At 38.8% G+C, this 14,596-nt stretch overlaps 1 protein-coding gene and 1 long non-coding RNA gene across 3 annotated transcripts in view; one reads left to right on the top strand and one right to left on the bottom strand.

The window, feature by feature from the left end:
- trpc5a (transient receptor potential cation channel, subfamily C, member 5a) overlaps window positions 1–14,596 on the top strand; it is a 152,243-nt gene that overhangs the window by 67,687 nt on the left and 69,960 nt on the right. For both annotated transcript variants that reach the window (XM_039822782.1, XM_039822783.1), the window contains exons 2-6: window positions 184–225; window positions 1,384–1,486; window positions 2,984–3,234; window positions 8,335–8,451; window positions 8,598–8,660. In XM_039822782.1, the coding sequence (XP_039678716.1) occupies window positions 193–225; window positions 1,384–1,486; window positions 2,984–3,234; window positions 8,335–8,451; window positions 8,598–8,660 (567 nt within the window). In that variant the 5' untranslated portion in view covers window positions 184–192. The remainder of the gene's footprint in view (window positions 1–183; window positions 226–1,383; window positions 1,487–2,983; window positions 3,235–8,334; window positions 8,452–8,597; window positions 8,661–14,596) is intronic.
- Window positions 12,388–13,718, bottom strand: LOC120573226. The gene is made up of 3 exons (XR_005641666.1): window positions 13,684–13,718; window positions 12,723–12,808; window positions 12,388–12,445 (listed from the first exon to the last, which is right to left on the bottom strand). It is a non-coding gene; the product is annotated as an uncharacterized LOC120573226 (long non-coding RNA).

Raw genomic sequence — 14,596 nt, forward strand, 5'->3', positions numbered from 1 at the left:
CTTTCTCATGAGATTAGTCTTCATTTGCTTCAATTTATTGCAGCACGGTTGATATTCCTCTTCCTGGTCCTCCTAGTAACTCTCATTTCTTTCTTTCTTTCTTTCTTTCTTTCTTTCTTTCTTTCTTTCTTTCTTTCTTTCTTTCTTTCTTTCTTTCTTTCTTTCTTTCTTTCTTTCTTCCAGACCAGCCATATGAATCCCATGACACAGTTGTACTACAAGAAGGTGAGTTGAACACAAACGCAGTCACTAAATGTCGTGACTTCCATAAATTCCCTGCAGGCTTATCAAAACCCTAAAAGCAAATGTTATCAATGTTATCCCTTAAACAGCCCCTTTGACAATGTGAGGATTTCACTCCTCGTCCTCAGGTCTAAAACTCGCCACAAAGACACCCACTATCCATCGTCCAACGCCAAATTCATATTTTCAACCACAGTCTGCTGTTTTATGTGTCTCGCTGATAATGGATGATGTTGACTCAGTTTCGAAAGCTTGACTTATGAAGTAAAATATCCACCACTGCATGAAAATTGCAGAGATAACAGAGACATTCATATTTGGGAACAAAAAAAACAAACAGCTGATATATTTGACTTACACGCCTGTTTAAGCCCTCAAATGTATACAGTTTTAGCCACATGGCTCTGGGGACGGCAGTCTGTGTCAGTCATCGACACAAAGAACACAGAGCTACTGATTCAAATCCATCTGTTCAACACAAAGTTTCAAGTAACTTTAACCCGATGCAGACAGATGAAACGTATGTCCAAATCCTGAGCTTTTCCTCACACATTCCTGCTTAATTGTAAGTGATTGAGCCGTTTACCTCGACTTATCACACCCTGTAAAAAAACCTTAAATACATGCTCTTTGAGGAAGCAGCTCTGCTCATTTTGACTGAAGCCTAATATAATATTTAATAAAAGTGTAATGACCAAAGATGCTCCTCAACCCTAAACATATGAGAATTCTGAGAAGGGTTTCTAGACTACTTGACAGTCTAAACATTCAAAACAAGTACCTATAATTATATATATATATATATATATATATATATATATATATATATATATATATATATATATATATATATATATATATATATATATATATATATATATATTTTACAGTGTTTCCCCCCAGAAAAGTTGTTTAGCATGGTGGCAAATGTCTTTTTTTTTTTCCAACGAGGGCCCGGAGTCACAGCCTGATGGCAGCATTAATGTAGAGCCCAATTAGTTTCTGTGATAACATAATCATGGACAGATCGCAAAATTGGGGGATTTAAAAGCTTTAGAAGCAGATTCCATAGGGCCCCACATTTTATTTTTCTCTGTATTTGACAATTTGTTTGTCCTGGCATTGTTTGTGTTTGTTTAGGCGACGTACTCGCCGTACCGCGACCGCATCCCGCTTCAGATCGTCCGGGCGGAGGTGGAGCTGTCCGCAGAGGAGAGGGCCTACCTCACCGCTGTGGAGAAAGGTATAGCAGTATAACGGTTCCTTCTAAACCTTCATTCTGCTGGTCCCCTTCACCCGCGAAATGACTCTTGAGTCGACACTTTGCGGTGGCTGAGCAGTGGCAGCAGCTGGTCAGTCAGACTCTGCTGCAGCCAGCGGTTCACAGGCGTCATCTCTGATCGATGGTGTTTTAAGCCCCCAATGTCGACTTCAAGGCAGCGCTGCGACCGTTGACTTCAAGGCACCTAACCCTAAGCTTAACCCTAACCCTAACCCTAACCATTGCCTAATCCTAGTGCGTGACGTTAGTGGCTTAAAACACCAATTACCGACATCTCTGCGACAGATGACAGGTTGCTGCATTAGACGCTTGTGCTGCCAAAGTGTCCTTGAACAATGCATGAGAACATAACACATGCTTCCTGTTTAGTTTGGGGCGACATGATCCAGATTCATGTTGGATCGAAAATCCTGCTTTTACATTAATGCATGAGTAATAATAATCTAATGGTTTAATATATAATAGTTACACAGTCACAGGGCACATTTTTATACTTTTATATTTCAACTACATTTTCCTGATTATACTAAAATACTTTTAATTAGAGGGTACTTGCGGTATTTTTCCACCTGGACCCTGTTTTCCCATCCATTGGTGTCTTAGTGACTAATGTTAACAAAAATCTTTGGTCCAGTATTGAGTGAGAATGCTGTGACCGGCAGCCGCGAGCCAGGCTGCAGTGTAATCTTAGTTACTTAATTTAGTTCTATTTCTAAAAAAAATGTATGCACACTTCTGAAAGAACTGCTGAACAGATTTTCATTGTGTTCTGAGCACAATGACAATACAAGATCTATCTATCTAATCATAGGGCATATGTGCACCGTCAATTTCGCTCTACTAAAGTAACATTTTGGAAAGGATCCATACAGAGAAAGACCTTTTTTGTAAGAGTTAAATCCTTTGTTTAATTAGAAACAGCTCCGAAATCACCATCGTCAAACTCACCAGACTCCATTTAAATTTTAAACAATACTTTTAGCGTGTATAAAGCCAGCATATTTTCAAATGTAAACGGGTGAAATAAAGGTTTATTTCAACCAAACCAGAGTGGTGATTGCTGGAATAGTTTATTTTTAGTTGTTTTGTTTAGTTTTTAGTTGTTTAGTTTTATTTTGTTTCTGTCGACTTTGAATTTTACGGTGATAAAATTACTTGTGGTAATGATTACATTGTAGCTTCTTTCGCTGCTGCCAACTGCAGCGGTCTTGCTTCATACTGGACCAATTTCAAAGGTAGTTGCTCCCATTAGTCAGTTAGACACAAAAATATAGGAAAATAGGGTTGAAAAAAAATGAAGTTACCCTTTAATGCAGGACTTTTATTTTTTTACAGTGTAGAATTAGCACTTTTACTGAAGTAAAGAATCTGAATACTTCCTCCATCACTGACGGTGGAAAACTGACACACTTAAACACCACCTGCCTGGTCCCCTCCACCCTTCCTCCACCTCTCCAGGTGACTATGCGGGTGTCAAGCATGCCCTGCGCGAGGCGGAGGTCTACTACAACATGGACGTGAACTGTCTGGACCCGCTGGGCCGCAGCGCGCTCCTCATCGCCATCGAGAACGAGAACCTGGAGATCATGGAGCTCCTGCTCGACCACGGCATCCACACCGGCGACGCCTTGCTCTACGCCATCAGGAAGGAGGTGGTGGGCGCCGTGGAGCTGCTGCTGTCGCACAGGAGGCCCAGCGGCGAGAAACAGGTGTGTGTGCATGTGTGTGTTAATTAGTTGCATCTAAACGCATTCATGCATGCTCATGTTTGCATTTAATCATCTGTAAGTACTCATCTGTGTGTGTGTGTGTGTGTGTGTGTGTGTGTGTGTGTGTGTGTGTGTGTGTGTGTGTGTGTGTGTGTGTGTGTGTGTGTGTGTGTGTGTGTGTGTGAGATAATGAGTGAATAGTACATCCATTCATTATACTGCTCAATGCCACATTCTGCTGAGAGGATAAAAATTAAACAGCTCATTTTATAGACATACTGTGAAATAGGATTTAGAGACATACAGGATGTATGTCTGCCTGTCTGCTGCATTTGTGTGTGTGTGTGTGTGTGTGTGTGTGTGTGTGTGTGTGTGTGTGTGTGTGTGTGTGTGTGTGTGTGTGTGTGTGTGTGTCGGAGAGAGAGAGAGAGAGAGAGAGAGAGAGAGAGAGCGAGAGCAAGAGTAGGGAACATTTTAAAATAAATGTAAAGACAAAAAGATAAGAGAGGAGAAAACAGAGACTTCTTGTGCATTAATTCCCAGACCTGTGAGGTTCTGCGTCACCATGGCAACTAACCCTTGGACGAAAGCATAGGATTGTGGGAAGGTTTTTGGTCGCCTCTCAGTTGGACGAGGATGGGAACAAATCTGTTCTTGCTGTTTCTGTTTCTCATTTTTTATTTTCCTCTCTCATGTTCACTTCCTCCCGTGTCTCTCTTCTCCCTGTTTGTTTTTCTTTCCCTCCACTTTTTTTATTCTCAATTATTTTATGTCGCACAGAAAGTGATCACAAAGCTACACAGCTTCATGTAGGTTAAGGCAAACACATTCCCATCTATAGTCTTTAAGATAAAAAATTACTTACTTACTTTTTTAATTACTTTTTTCCGGCCATAAACTTTACGTTTCACTGATCTGGATACACACACGTTTGAGAATACACACTTAGTTTATTTACTGACACTATATAACAGAATTGTCTGGATGTCTGAAAGGTTAAATGTAAAAACCTTTCTGAGCACATAAACCTAAAAACAGCAACATTTGTGAGGTTCAGTCAGAGAAGCTTTGTGTGTGTGTGTGTGTGTGTGTGTGTGTGTGTGTGTGTGTGTGTGTGTGTGTGTGTGTGTGTGTGTGTCTTTTGCTCTTTCTCAGCTGCTGACAGGTCGTCAATGCCTTTTATCTTCTCCCAGCCAGTAAAACTGTTGACCTTTGTGCCATCCCTCACCATCTGACTCAGTCTGACTCTCTCTCTCTCTCTCTCTCTCTCTCTCTCTCTCTCTCTCTCTCTCTCTCCCCCTTAATCCTCCCTCACTCCCCTATTTCATCTGTCCTTCCTCCTGTCTCCCTTTCCGCTCCTTCTCCATGATTAACTACGAGCAAATTCAGTTTTCTACATCACCAGCTCACTAGAAATGGAAGGAATGAGGCAGCAACGCCAGGGAGGAAGGAGGCAAGGAAAGACGAGAGTGATAAAACATGGAAAGGAGGGTGAAATCTTTGCCTTGAGCATACAAAAATCAAAAAGAAAGGAGATTTGCATGAACGATGGAGGGGGAGGGAAAGAAAGATGGTGAAACTGAAGCAAAGCCAAATAAACATAGGAAAAGAGTGCAGGACACAGAGAGAGAGAAGGAAGGAATAAGAAAAGAGGGAGATGAGGAGTGAGAGATGCAAAGAGAGAGGCAGAGCAATGCAGATGAGGAAAGGTTTTGCAGCTTCTCTCTCACACTTTCCTTTGATGTGTGTGTGTGTGTGTGTGTGTGTGTGTGTGTGTGTGTGTGTGTGTGTGTGTGTGTGTGTGTGTGTGTGTGTGTGTGTGTGTGTGTGTGTGTGTGTGTGTGTGTGTGTGTGTTGCTGCAGTTGAAGATCATTTTTGGTTGTTTTGATCTGCGTGTGTTTGTGTGCACTTTTATCAGCGGATGTGTGGATATAAAACATGCATGTTTGCATACATTTATGGTCCGTTTTATTTATTTGTATATACATTTGTTTTTACGAAAACAACTGAATAGTATACAACAGGACAGGAGGGTTAAGAGGCACATTAGATAGCGTTTTTGGATAGATGTCACAGGATAATTGTTCAGTAGCCATATTCTGTGAAAACCTGTGTTGTGTATAACTTTCAACTCGGAAATAAAGAATATGACAAAAAATACTTTTTCCATTTATCTGCTTGTTTGTGTTTAAATTGATACGGAGCAAAACTGAGCAGCAGAATATGTCTGTTTAAATTATTGAATCAGTCTTTGCGATGGGGCTGCCCCCTCTTAGTCGATTAGTCGGCTAATCTGTCGTTCCGGTTTTAGTCGACTAAGATTTCTTTAGTCAATTAGTCATTTCTTATGCTTTTTTTTTCTTGCTTAATAACTTATTAAATAAACTTTTGAGCCCATCTCTGGTAAAACACAAGATTTAAAGTGCATGATTCTTTGTGGAGAAAGTCAGCTTTACAGATCTGTCGATTAAATCAACTAATTGATTAGTCGACAAAATTGTATGAGTGATAGTCGACTTAAGAATGTATTGGATGGAGGACAGCTCTGCTGGTATCTGAGACTGAACCCTGGCCCTGACTTGGGCTGGGTCAATATCACTGATGAACAAAGTGTTCAGATTGTTTACTGAAGTTAAATTACTAATACCACACTGTGAACACACTGCACTACAAGTAAAAGTGTTCAAAAAGCATTCAAAATCTGACTTAAGTGAAATTACTCATATGTGCAGTAAAATGTTCCCTGTGTTTTCCTCTTCTATCTGATGTTTCTGGGTTAATATTCCTGCTGCATTTGCATTTTACTGCTGTAGATGTTTAAAGCTACATTGTGTAAGAATGTATCCCATCTAGCAGTGAAATTGTATATGACAACCAACTGAATATTACTTTCTAGCCCCTCCCATTCCAATCGCGTTTTAACTGTTACGGTGGCCAAACCCAAAATTAACTCTTAGTATCTCTATCACGCAATATCTTTACACGCAGCTGTTCTAGTGTCGTTTTAATTCTCTTTTTCGCTTCCCTGGCGAGTAATCTCCCCCTGGCATTCGTCACGGTGCGGGGTGCCACTGAGTGTAAAGGGGCTCGTATGTATTCTGAATGATTCTGAATGGCAGATTCTGCGCTTACGAGAATACTTTGATTAGTTGGTGGAAGTAATTACACATGAATGAGCACATATTTGTGAAAGAACAAAGAGTTTTTTTGCTAAGAATCAACTAAAAAAATTACACAATGTAGGTTTAAGGGTGTGCTCATTTGAACTCCTTTATATACTGTTGGCTAGTTTAATCTACAGCGATGCATCATGGTCTATAAGATCATCATATGTTTGTAGAGTCGCTGTCCTGTGAAAACCATGTATCTCTAAAAAGATATATGTATCTCTCTTTTCCTGGCGTCAGAAAAACAGCCCTGTTTTCAGCTTTGTGACGATGCATTTTGCAGCTGATCCAAGATTTCTTTTTTAAAGAGTTTGTTTTTAGAGACAGTATTGGATTCCCACGCCTTTGTTTTGAAAACGTAAAACACCAAAAAATTGGAGGGTTTTTCTTTTCTTATGTGGGTCAGTCCTAGTGGGAATGTATTCTGAACGGTCCTCATCACCAGCAGCAGCAGGACATGCAGGGATATTTTGAAGCATGAAAAGATAAAAGCATTTGAAACAGATCTACTTTCAAATTATAAAATCAAAACTATGTAGGCCATTTTATTTTGTGTGTGTGTGTGTGCGCATGTGCGTGCGTGTGTGTGTGTGGTGCGTGCGTGTGTTCTCTCTCCTTGTCTCTTCAATCAGCATGTGATGACAGCTACTCTCACACTCCTTATCACGCCAGGGAGAAGAAGAAAAAAAAGAGAGTGACAAGGAGAGAGAGATCATATGAGGAAAGAGAGAGAGAGATAGACAGACAGACAGAGAGAGATACAGACAGAGAGGCAGAAGATGGAAAATGAGGAGAGGAAGCTGATAGAAAAACAAAGACAGCAGGAGGTCAGACGAGTAGAAGATGGAAGGAAACAATGAAGAACAGAGGGTGTAAAGGAAGAAGAGAAGGTGAGGAGCAGAAGATAGACAGAGATTGAGAGAGTGAAGAGAAGCACTCTGCTTGGTTCTCCCTCTGAGAGATGAAAGAGAGTCCAGGTGTGTGTGTGTGTGTGTGTGTGTGTGTGTGTGTGTGTGTGTGTGTGTGTGTGTGTGTGTGTGTGTACGTATGTGCATGCTCGTTCCACTCCTCCCTCTTCCTCTCTCCTTCCCTCCCATCTTCCTCAACTCTGTTCCTCACACTCCTTCTGATGTCTTGGAGTTTGGTGTGTGTGAATCATACACTCAATAATATGTATTCTTCTGCATTTTTTGTGAAATTCTATAGTTTTACCTCTTACGTTCGCTAGAATATTGAAATTAAGTGAACTGAGAAAAAGGATCTCATAGACACATGTCACAGTCAAAAACCTGGCAGATCCACTGCTGCATGTAACTAATATATTTGTTGAAATGAAATCCAAATGTCAAAACTCAAAAAACCAAAAAAACTAATTAACAAGTCTAAACTATTTTACCATTGATTCAAACCAGCAAACCCCCTGGTTTGGACCTTTAAACTCTCTTATTCTGATCCATCCATTATCCTCTGTAGTAACAGACCACCTGGGTTTCTCTCAGACGACAGCAGCTGTTCGGACTCGCGTCAATGAGGGATGTAATGAGTTTTTTGGAGAGGATGTAACTAATTGTACCTTTGCAGCAGTAACCTTCCTTTGTCGAATGCATTACACTAATATAATTAGTTTTAATCTGATTCAAGTGAGTTTAATTTGATTCATTTGGCTAAAAGTGGCTTTTGCTTTGAGTTGTTCCGCTTAAAAGCGTAACATTTCCACATGTTGCTGAGCTGAATCGCGGCTTTTTAACTGCACAGCAAAAGCTCATTAGAGTTTTGTTTTTCTGTCCGTTTAACTCCGAGCCTGACAGGAAGGGTAAAAACCAAACCATCAAGCTGACTTTGGATTATGGATTATCAGATATGTCATTGTCACCGCCACCTGTCATGTTATATATGATAATTTTTTATAAAAGAGATTTTCTTGTTCTTCAGGTTCCCTCGCTGATGATGGACAGTCAGTTTTCAGAGTTCACCCCGGACATAACTCCCATCATGCTCGCTGCTCACACCAACAACTACGAGATCATCAAGCTCCTTGTCCAGCGGAAGGTGATATTTTTTAGTTTCTGTCTGCAAAAGTCCTATAGAAATAGCATAAGAGTAGACGTGCATTTCCTTTTTGATCGAGTAGCTAAGTGTTGCATTAGATGTTAGCTGTGACGATTCATCTTTAATGATGTTGTTGTTCTATACAGGTCACCATTCCTAGACCACACCAGATACGATGCGACTGTGTCGAGTGTGTATCCAGTTCAGAGGTGAGTGATTATTTCTCTGGATATGCACGGTTTGGTTTACATAAAATGAATAATACACTGTAAACCCGAATAAGTTACCAGAACTCAAAAAAAGTGAGGCAATCAGTTGCCTCACTTTTTTTAAGTTGATTAACTTAAAAGTCAAAATTTTCCGAACTTAAAAGGTTGGTTGAATTGCTACTTGTACCTTTTGATAACAGTTAAATTAAAAATGCTCATTTAGCTCAACTCAAATATTTGCAGTTAATATGACTTAGTTTTCTGTTAAGGGAACTCAATTATTTTCAGTTATTATGACTTACAGTTTTGAGTTTTCAAACCACAGGAATAAGTTCACAGAACTTAAAAAATAAGTACACAACCACACAACAATTTTATGTTAATAAAACTCAATGTTTATTAGTTTGTTTTGTCATTGTTTTAAGTACACATTAGTCAAATATGTTGAGTTTGTTTACTTTAAAACATGTGATTCAAAACTTAAAAATTTTAGGCAACCCGATTGCCTCACTTACATTAAGTTTAACTAACTTAATATATCTTAAAGTCGTGAACGTCTGCTTTTGAACAATTACATGTTAAAATGAAATAGAAAAACATTTATAAATTAAAATAAAAAATAATTTTAAAATATACTTATATACTTTAATTGTATATTAAATAAATAAATAAATTTGAGAGGTTTTTAAGAAGAAAAACTCAAAATTCTCTGATCCTATCCTTCCAAATGTGTTCCTGGTCACTTAAACGAACACGCGACGCAATGGGACTTTGTCTTATTCACCGTATCCTCCAGAGTTAGAGAAGTCCATAAATACCCTTCTCATCTCAGTGTGTGTTGTAACTCTGTCCGGCACCCACTGCTAGCCTAGCTTAGCACATGTTGTACAAATCACAACATGTAAATAGGAAAAATGTTGGCGTTATTTTGTCACTTATTAGGAGCATAGATGGAGCCAGATACCTCCAGGATCTGTGCTAAGCTAGGCATGGGTGCGTCAGACAGAGATAAGACACGCACAGAGATGAGAAGGCGTATGTATGGACTTATCTAACTCTGGGGGATACTGTGAATAAATCCCAAAAAGTACCGTATTTTCCGGACTATAAGTCGCACTTTTTTTCCTACTTTGGCTGGTCCTGTGACTTGTGCGACTTGTATATCAAAATATATATAATTTAACATGTTTTTAAATGTTAATTCATACTGAACACATTACCATCTACAGCCGCAAAGAGGCGCTCTATGCTTGTGACAACTAGAATGCTGCTCCTAAAGACAACTGAGAAAGAGAAAAGAGATAAACTGCAGGTAGTAAAATATGCAGCCGAAAACGGTAATCGAGCAGCAGAAAGAAAGTTTGAAACAAGGGAGAAACTTGCAGAGGACTGGCGAAAAGGTGACTCTTATGCAATGAAGAAAACAAAGAAAGCTAATCGGCTAATCGCGGGCTGAAAGCAAGATGGCCAGAGCTGGAGGAACGAGTCACACATGGGTGCTTGAACAACGTGCTGCTGGGAGAGGCTTGTCAACGGTGCAGTTAGCTCGCGCTACGTCACGCGCCCTGGTAGTTGTTCTGTGTGCTATTGTATAGTTTAATAACTGTTAATGTGTTACGTTAACATACCGGACACCTACCGTATTCAGCCTGTTGTTCTGGGTGCTATTGTGTAGTTTTGGATTTTGTGAAATACATTTCTAAATAAATGCGACATATAGTCCGTCGATTTATATATGTTTTTTTCCTCTTCATGACGCATTTTTTGACTGATGCGACTTATACTCCGGAGCGACTTATAGTCCGGAAAATACGGTAGGCATGTTTCTTTAAGGCCCTAGGAAATAAATATTTATCACACATTTCTGATATTGACCAGACAACTAATCAGATAGTCAGGAAAATAATCGGAGTAATCAAAAACAATAATACCAAAATGAAATTATCGTTCGTTACAGCTATAAAAGAAAAAACACTGCTTTTGGCTTCCTTGCTAATTCCTGAGTAAGGCGACAGGGCAGCAATTTGGATGAAATTTCAAATATTCTATAGAGTTTAAGAACATTTTCACTTAAAACTCTAAAATGTAAATGTTTTACAAACCATATCAAATGCACAGTGAAATGTGAGTCATCTTGCGCAGCCCACAATGGTTAAGAAAAACATTAAAACATACAAAACATTAGCGTTACTTTTGCATTATATTAATAAGAACAAAGGCATATTGAGTAGTTTGGGCCTATTGGCTGAACACCTGCAGTAGTGCAGTAACTTTTTGAGGCATTATTTAGACAAAAGGAGATAACTTTGAACTAGCCTTTTATAATGCTTTACCCTGCAGCCTTTTTTTCAGATGAGTTTCTACATCATTAATTCATTCTTGAGGGTCTGCAACCTCGGGGATAGTTTACCACTTTCTAGACCAAGTTAAATCTTTAGAGTGAATTCAAAAGTGTTGGTCAGTGCTTTGGGATAGCTGAGGTGTAGTGCATAGATCACTCCACAGATTACCAGGAAGGCATCGCCAAGTCTGGGAAGGCTGACCACGGCATCACTTTCAATGACGACAGTGATTCTCACAGGGTGGTAGTGAACTGGACTTGCGTCATGGTCACCGATGAAAGTAATGAGGCCCACTGCAACACCATCAAGCTCTGGCTCATCAGACTCATCCTGAATGAATGAAAAAAGAGATACTAATCACAAACTAACACATGGAACAGAACAGATGACATAATTTGTCTTTCCTTAACCAAGTCCCATTGAAATCCAATACCACTTTTACAAAAGAGAAGACCTGGGTCTCATTGTAAGAGTTGAAAAACATAAGATCCATGTTCTGCACACATGAATCAGCCAAAATACCAGAGAATCTAAGTGCTGACTGAAACCAAGGACATTTACAAGAAAATGTTTTACTGAACATTGAATAAAATGTTAGTATTTACGGGTTAGATAATACACAGCAGAATCTGTTAGTGACTTAAGGAGACTCACTGTGCAGGTTCTTAAACATCCAGAGACGTCCTCACGCAGATACACAGGAAAAGACGTGGAGAACAGTAGTGGCTTGGTGTGTATGTCATGGATTTCCTATTCAGATAAAAACAGAATTGCATATACTGAAGAGTTTACATAAAGCTGATTTTAAACAGTCCAAACAGAACATATGTCCACAAATAACCTGTTAACATCTTTAATGCAATCAGACAAATGGCAAACAAAGTGGACTAATTGCGAAAAGTCAAAAGCTCATTTCAATCATTGAACCTGTTCAATGTTCTACTAGTTCAACCTATGAAATGTGTAAAAATCTATTTACCTGTTCATCATGGATTTTTAAAATTTCAGCCAGAGCATCTGCTGTCTTCCCAGTTTTTGATGCCTTCCGTCTGAATAAGGTCATCAGTCGAGGAAGATAGCGGTCAAGCTCAGCATAGCACGTGTTGGGCAGGTTCTGATTTGTAATCCGCTGGAACTCTGCATACAACTACATAGAAATAACAGCCAGAGGAGAATACAGCAACAACACTTATTAAAAAACAGTTCAATTTGAAGAATCTTGCACACATTCATAAAGCAAAAATATCAGCCAAATGAGTAAGAATCACAATTTTCACTTTAAAAGAGAGAGCTGATCCATATTACCTCAGACTCTATTTTAAGAGCAGGCCAGAGGTCCATGAGGTCGTTCACTGGTGGGCAGGACATCACTATGGTCTGTCGTGGTAGGGGAAATGTGGTCTCCATCATCTTTCTAATGAGGGTCAGTTTCTTCTCAGTCTTCTTCAACAATTTTTGCAAGCAAATACAAAGTTAAGTAAAATATGATTAGTAGTATTCGTAACAGAACACATTCATTATTTGTTGACTTAAATACAGCAAAACACTTTATTTTGATCAAACAGGCAAGTAGAAAAAACAATGATGTGTGTATGTGGGGTGCGTTATGATTTGGGGTTACCACACTAAAACCTTGTCTGAGAAAAAAACAACAATTCAAGTTATTGGTATTTAGAGGGGCGGGGAGGGGTGATAGAAGAATTCACATTCATTGGATTACCTGGTATCGTTATCACATCTCCAGTTATCTTCCTTAACTTCTTGAAACTGGAACAGCAAGATGCAAAGGCATAAACTGATCTGAAACTGAACAATTAAAAGATTCAAAGAGTGTCAAATTATAAATACTTCCATTTATAAATGTTCCCTGTTAATGATCTTTTCATTTAATCCCCATAAGTGTCAAGTTACTAAAGCCATCAAGCAAAATTAACATTACTGTAAAGAAAAGCAGCCACACTTGAACCTTAGTGCATGGTTAATCAACAATAATACCATTTCTACAAACCAAAGCTTTACTGTTAAGGGTTTTTACTTTATTCATCTTTGTCATGAAAAGCAGCTTGCCTCCAGCAGGGTCGTTTGTTTTAAAACCGAGGCAACAGTAGGCAGGCACGGGCAGTTGACTCGTTCTGTTAACAGCAATCTCCGTGTCTCAGACAGTCTGCTCACACAGAATTTAAAACTAGCGTCCCTAGAAGCTACACAGAGAGACTTGCAGTGTAGGAACTCAGTTTGAGGCGTTTATGCTCTTTTGTGCACTATTGAAAGTTTCCAGCAACAAAAAATAACTATCCATACGAGGTGTCTGTTAGTGCTTCTACTAACAACTAATTTTCTAACACCACCTTTAAGCGGGAATGAGCGTGTGATTACTAGATTCATCCGTCGTCAAATTCTTCGGAAGTCGGTTAGTGGTAGCGAGTTCGCTAGTTGTGCTGCTGGAGTGCGTAACGTCAAAGTCCTTCTAAATAGTCTCTGGTAACGTTATTGGTCGCGTAAGTGGCTAGCTCCGCTCTTTAGCAGCTAACCTATATCTGACAAGTTGCCAATCCCTACAAGACTCCCGTGATAAGCCAGTGAAGGGCGGGGCTTGGAGAAGGTCACGACTCTCTGAGACAAACACATACAAAATGTATAAAAGAAGTAAAAGCGAATGAATATTAACATTCAAAACTTACAGTAAGTCCAGTGAGCCTGATTGCTGCTGCGTAAGTAGTTTCTGCAACCCTACTGTCTGCTGCTTCCCCCTGCGTTGTTCAAACTTTTCTTCTTCTGTGTTTTTTCCAAAGAGCGGTAAGGAATCAGTGTAGTGTGCAAATTAAGCGCCACCTTCTGCTTCGCAAGGTTGAATCAGAGATTAACTCTCCATACAAAATTATCCCTGCAGCTGCTTAAATAAAAATAAAAAGAATATATAGGCTACATTAAACTGATGAAGCAAAAAATAAATCAAATAAAAACATTTTGTCCTCCACTAATGTCTAATGCATTTCAGACCATTTGCTATTGCAATTTATTTATTATGATCGATTTTACTTATTTGGTAAAGCACTTTGAGATTTTATTGTATTTTAACATGTGCTATATAAATTCAGTTTATTTTTAAATCATCCCTATTTTAAACAATAGAAATAACAGGACTTTATCATTCTTAGTATGTTATTACTCAATTCTATTACATTGTACTTAAGTTATGTTTTTAAGTTATGCTTACTTATACACAAAATAGTTCCATTTAATCAAAAAATATTAGTTAACAATACTCAAAAAGGAAGAACATGTTACACCAACTTGACAAAATTAAGTTAGTAGAACTTGTTCTAAAACTTTGAGTATACACTACTTAATCTATTTAATTACTTTGAACGTTCGGGTTTACAGTGTATACATTAATTACTCCCAATTTGTACCTCCAGCACTGACATTTATGTTCCTAAATGATTAGATACTTTTCATTTCCTGTGCTGTGAATAAACATCCTCTCTCCTGGGTTTCCATCTCATAAACAAATCGAATAAATACATTGAATAAATTATACATCTTCCTAATACATCTTTCTTCTGTAGTGTAAAATGCTTTGCTCATTTTCTT

This window comes from Perca fluviatilis, chromosome 14 (assembly GCF_010015445.1).
Source record: "Perca fluviatilis chromosome 14, GENO_Pfluv_1.0, whole genome shotgun sequence".
Taxonomy (NCBI): Eukaryota; Metazoa; Chordata; class Actinopteri; order Perciformes; family Percidae; genus Perca; species Perca fluviatilis.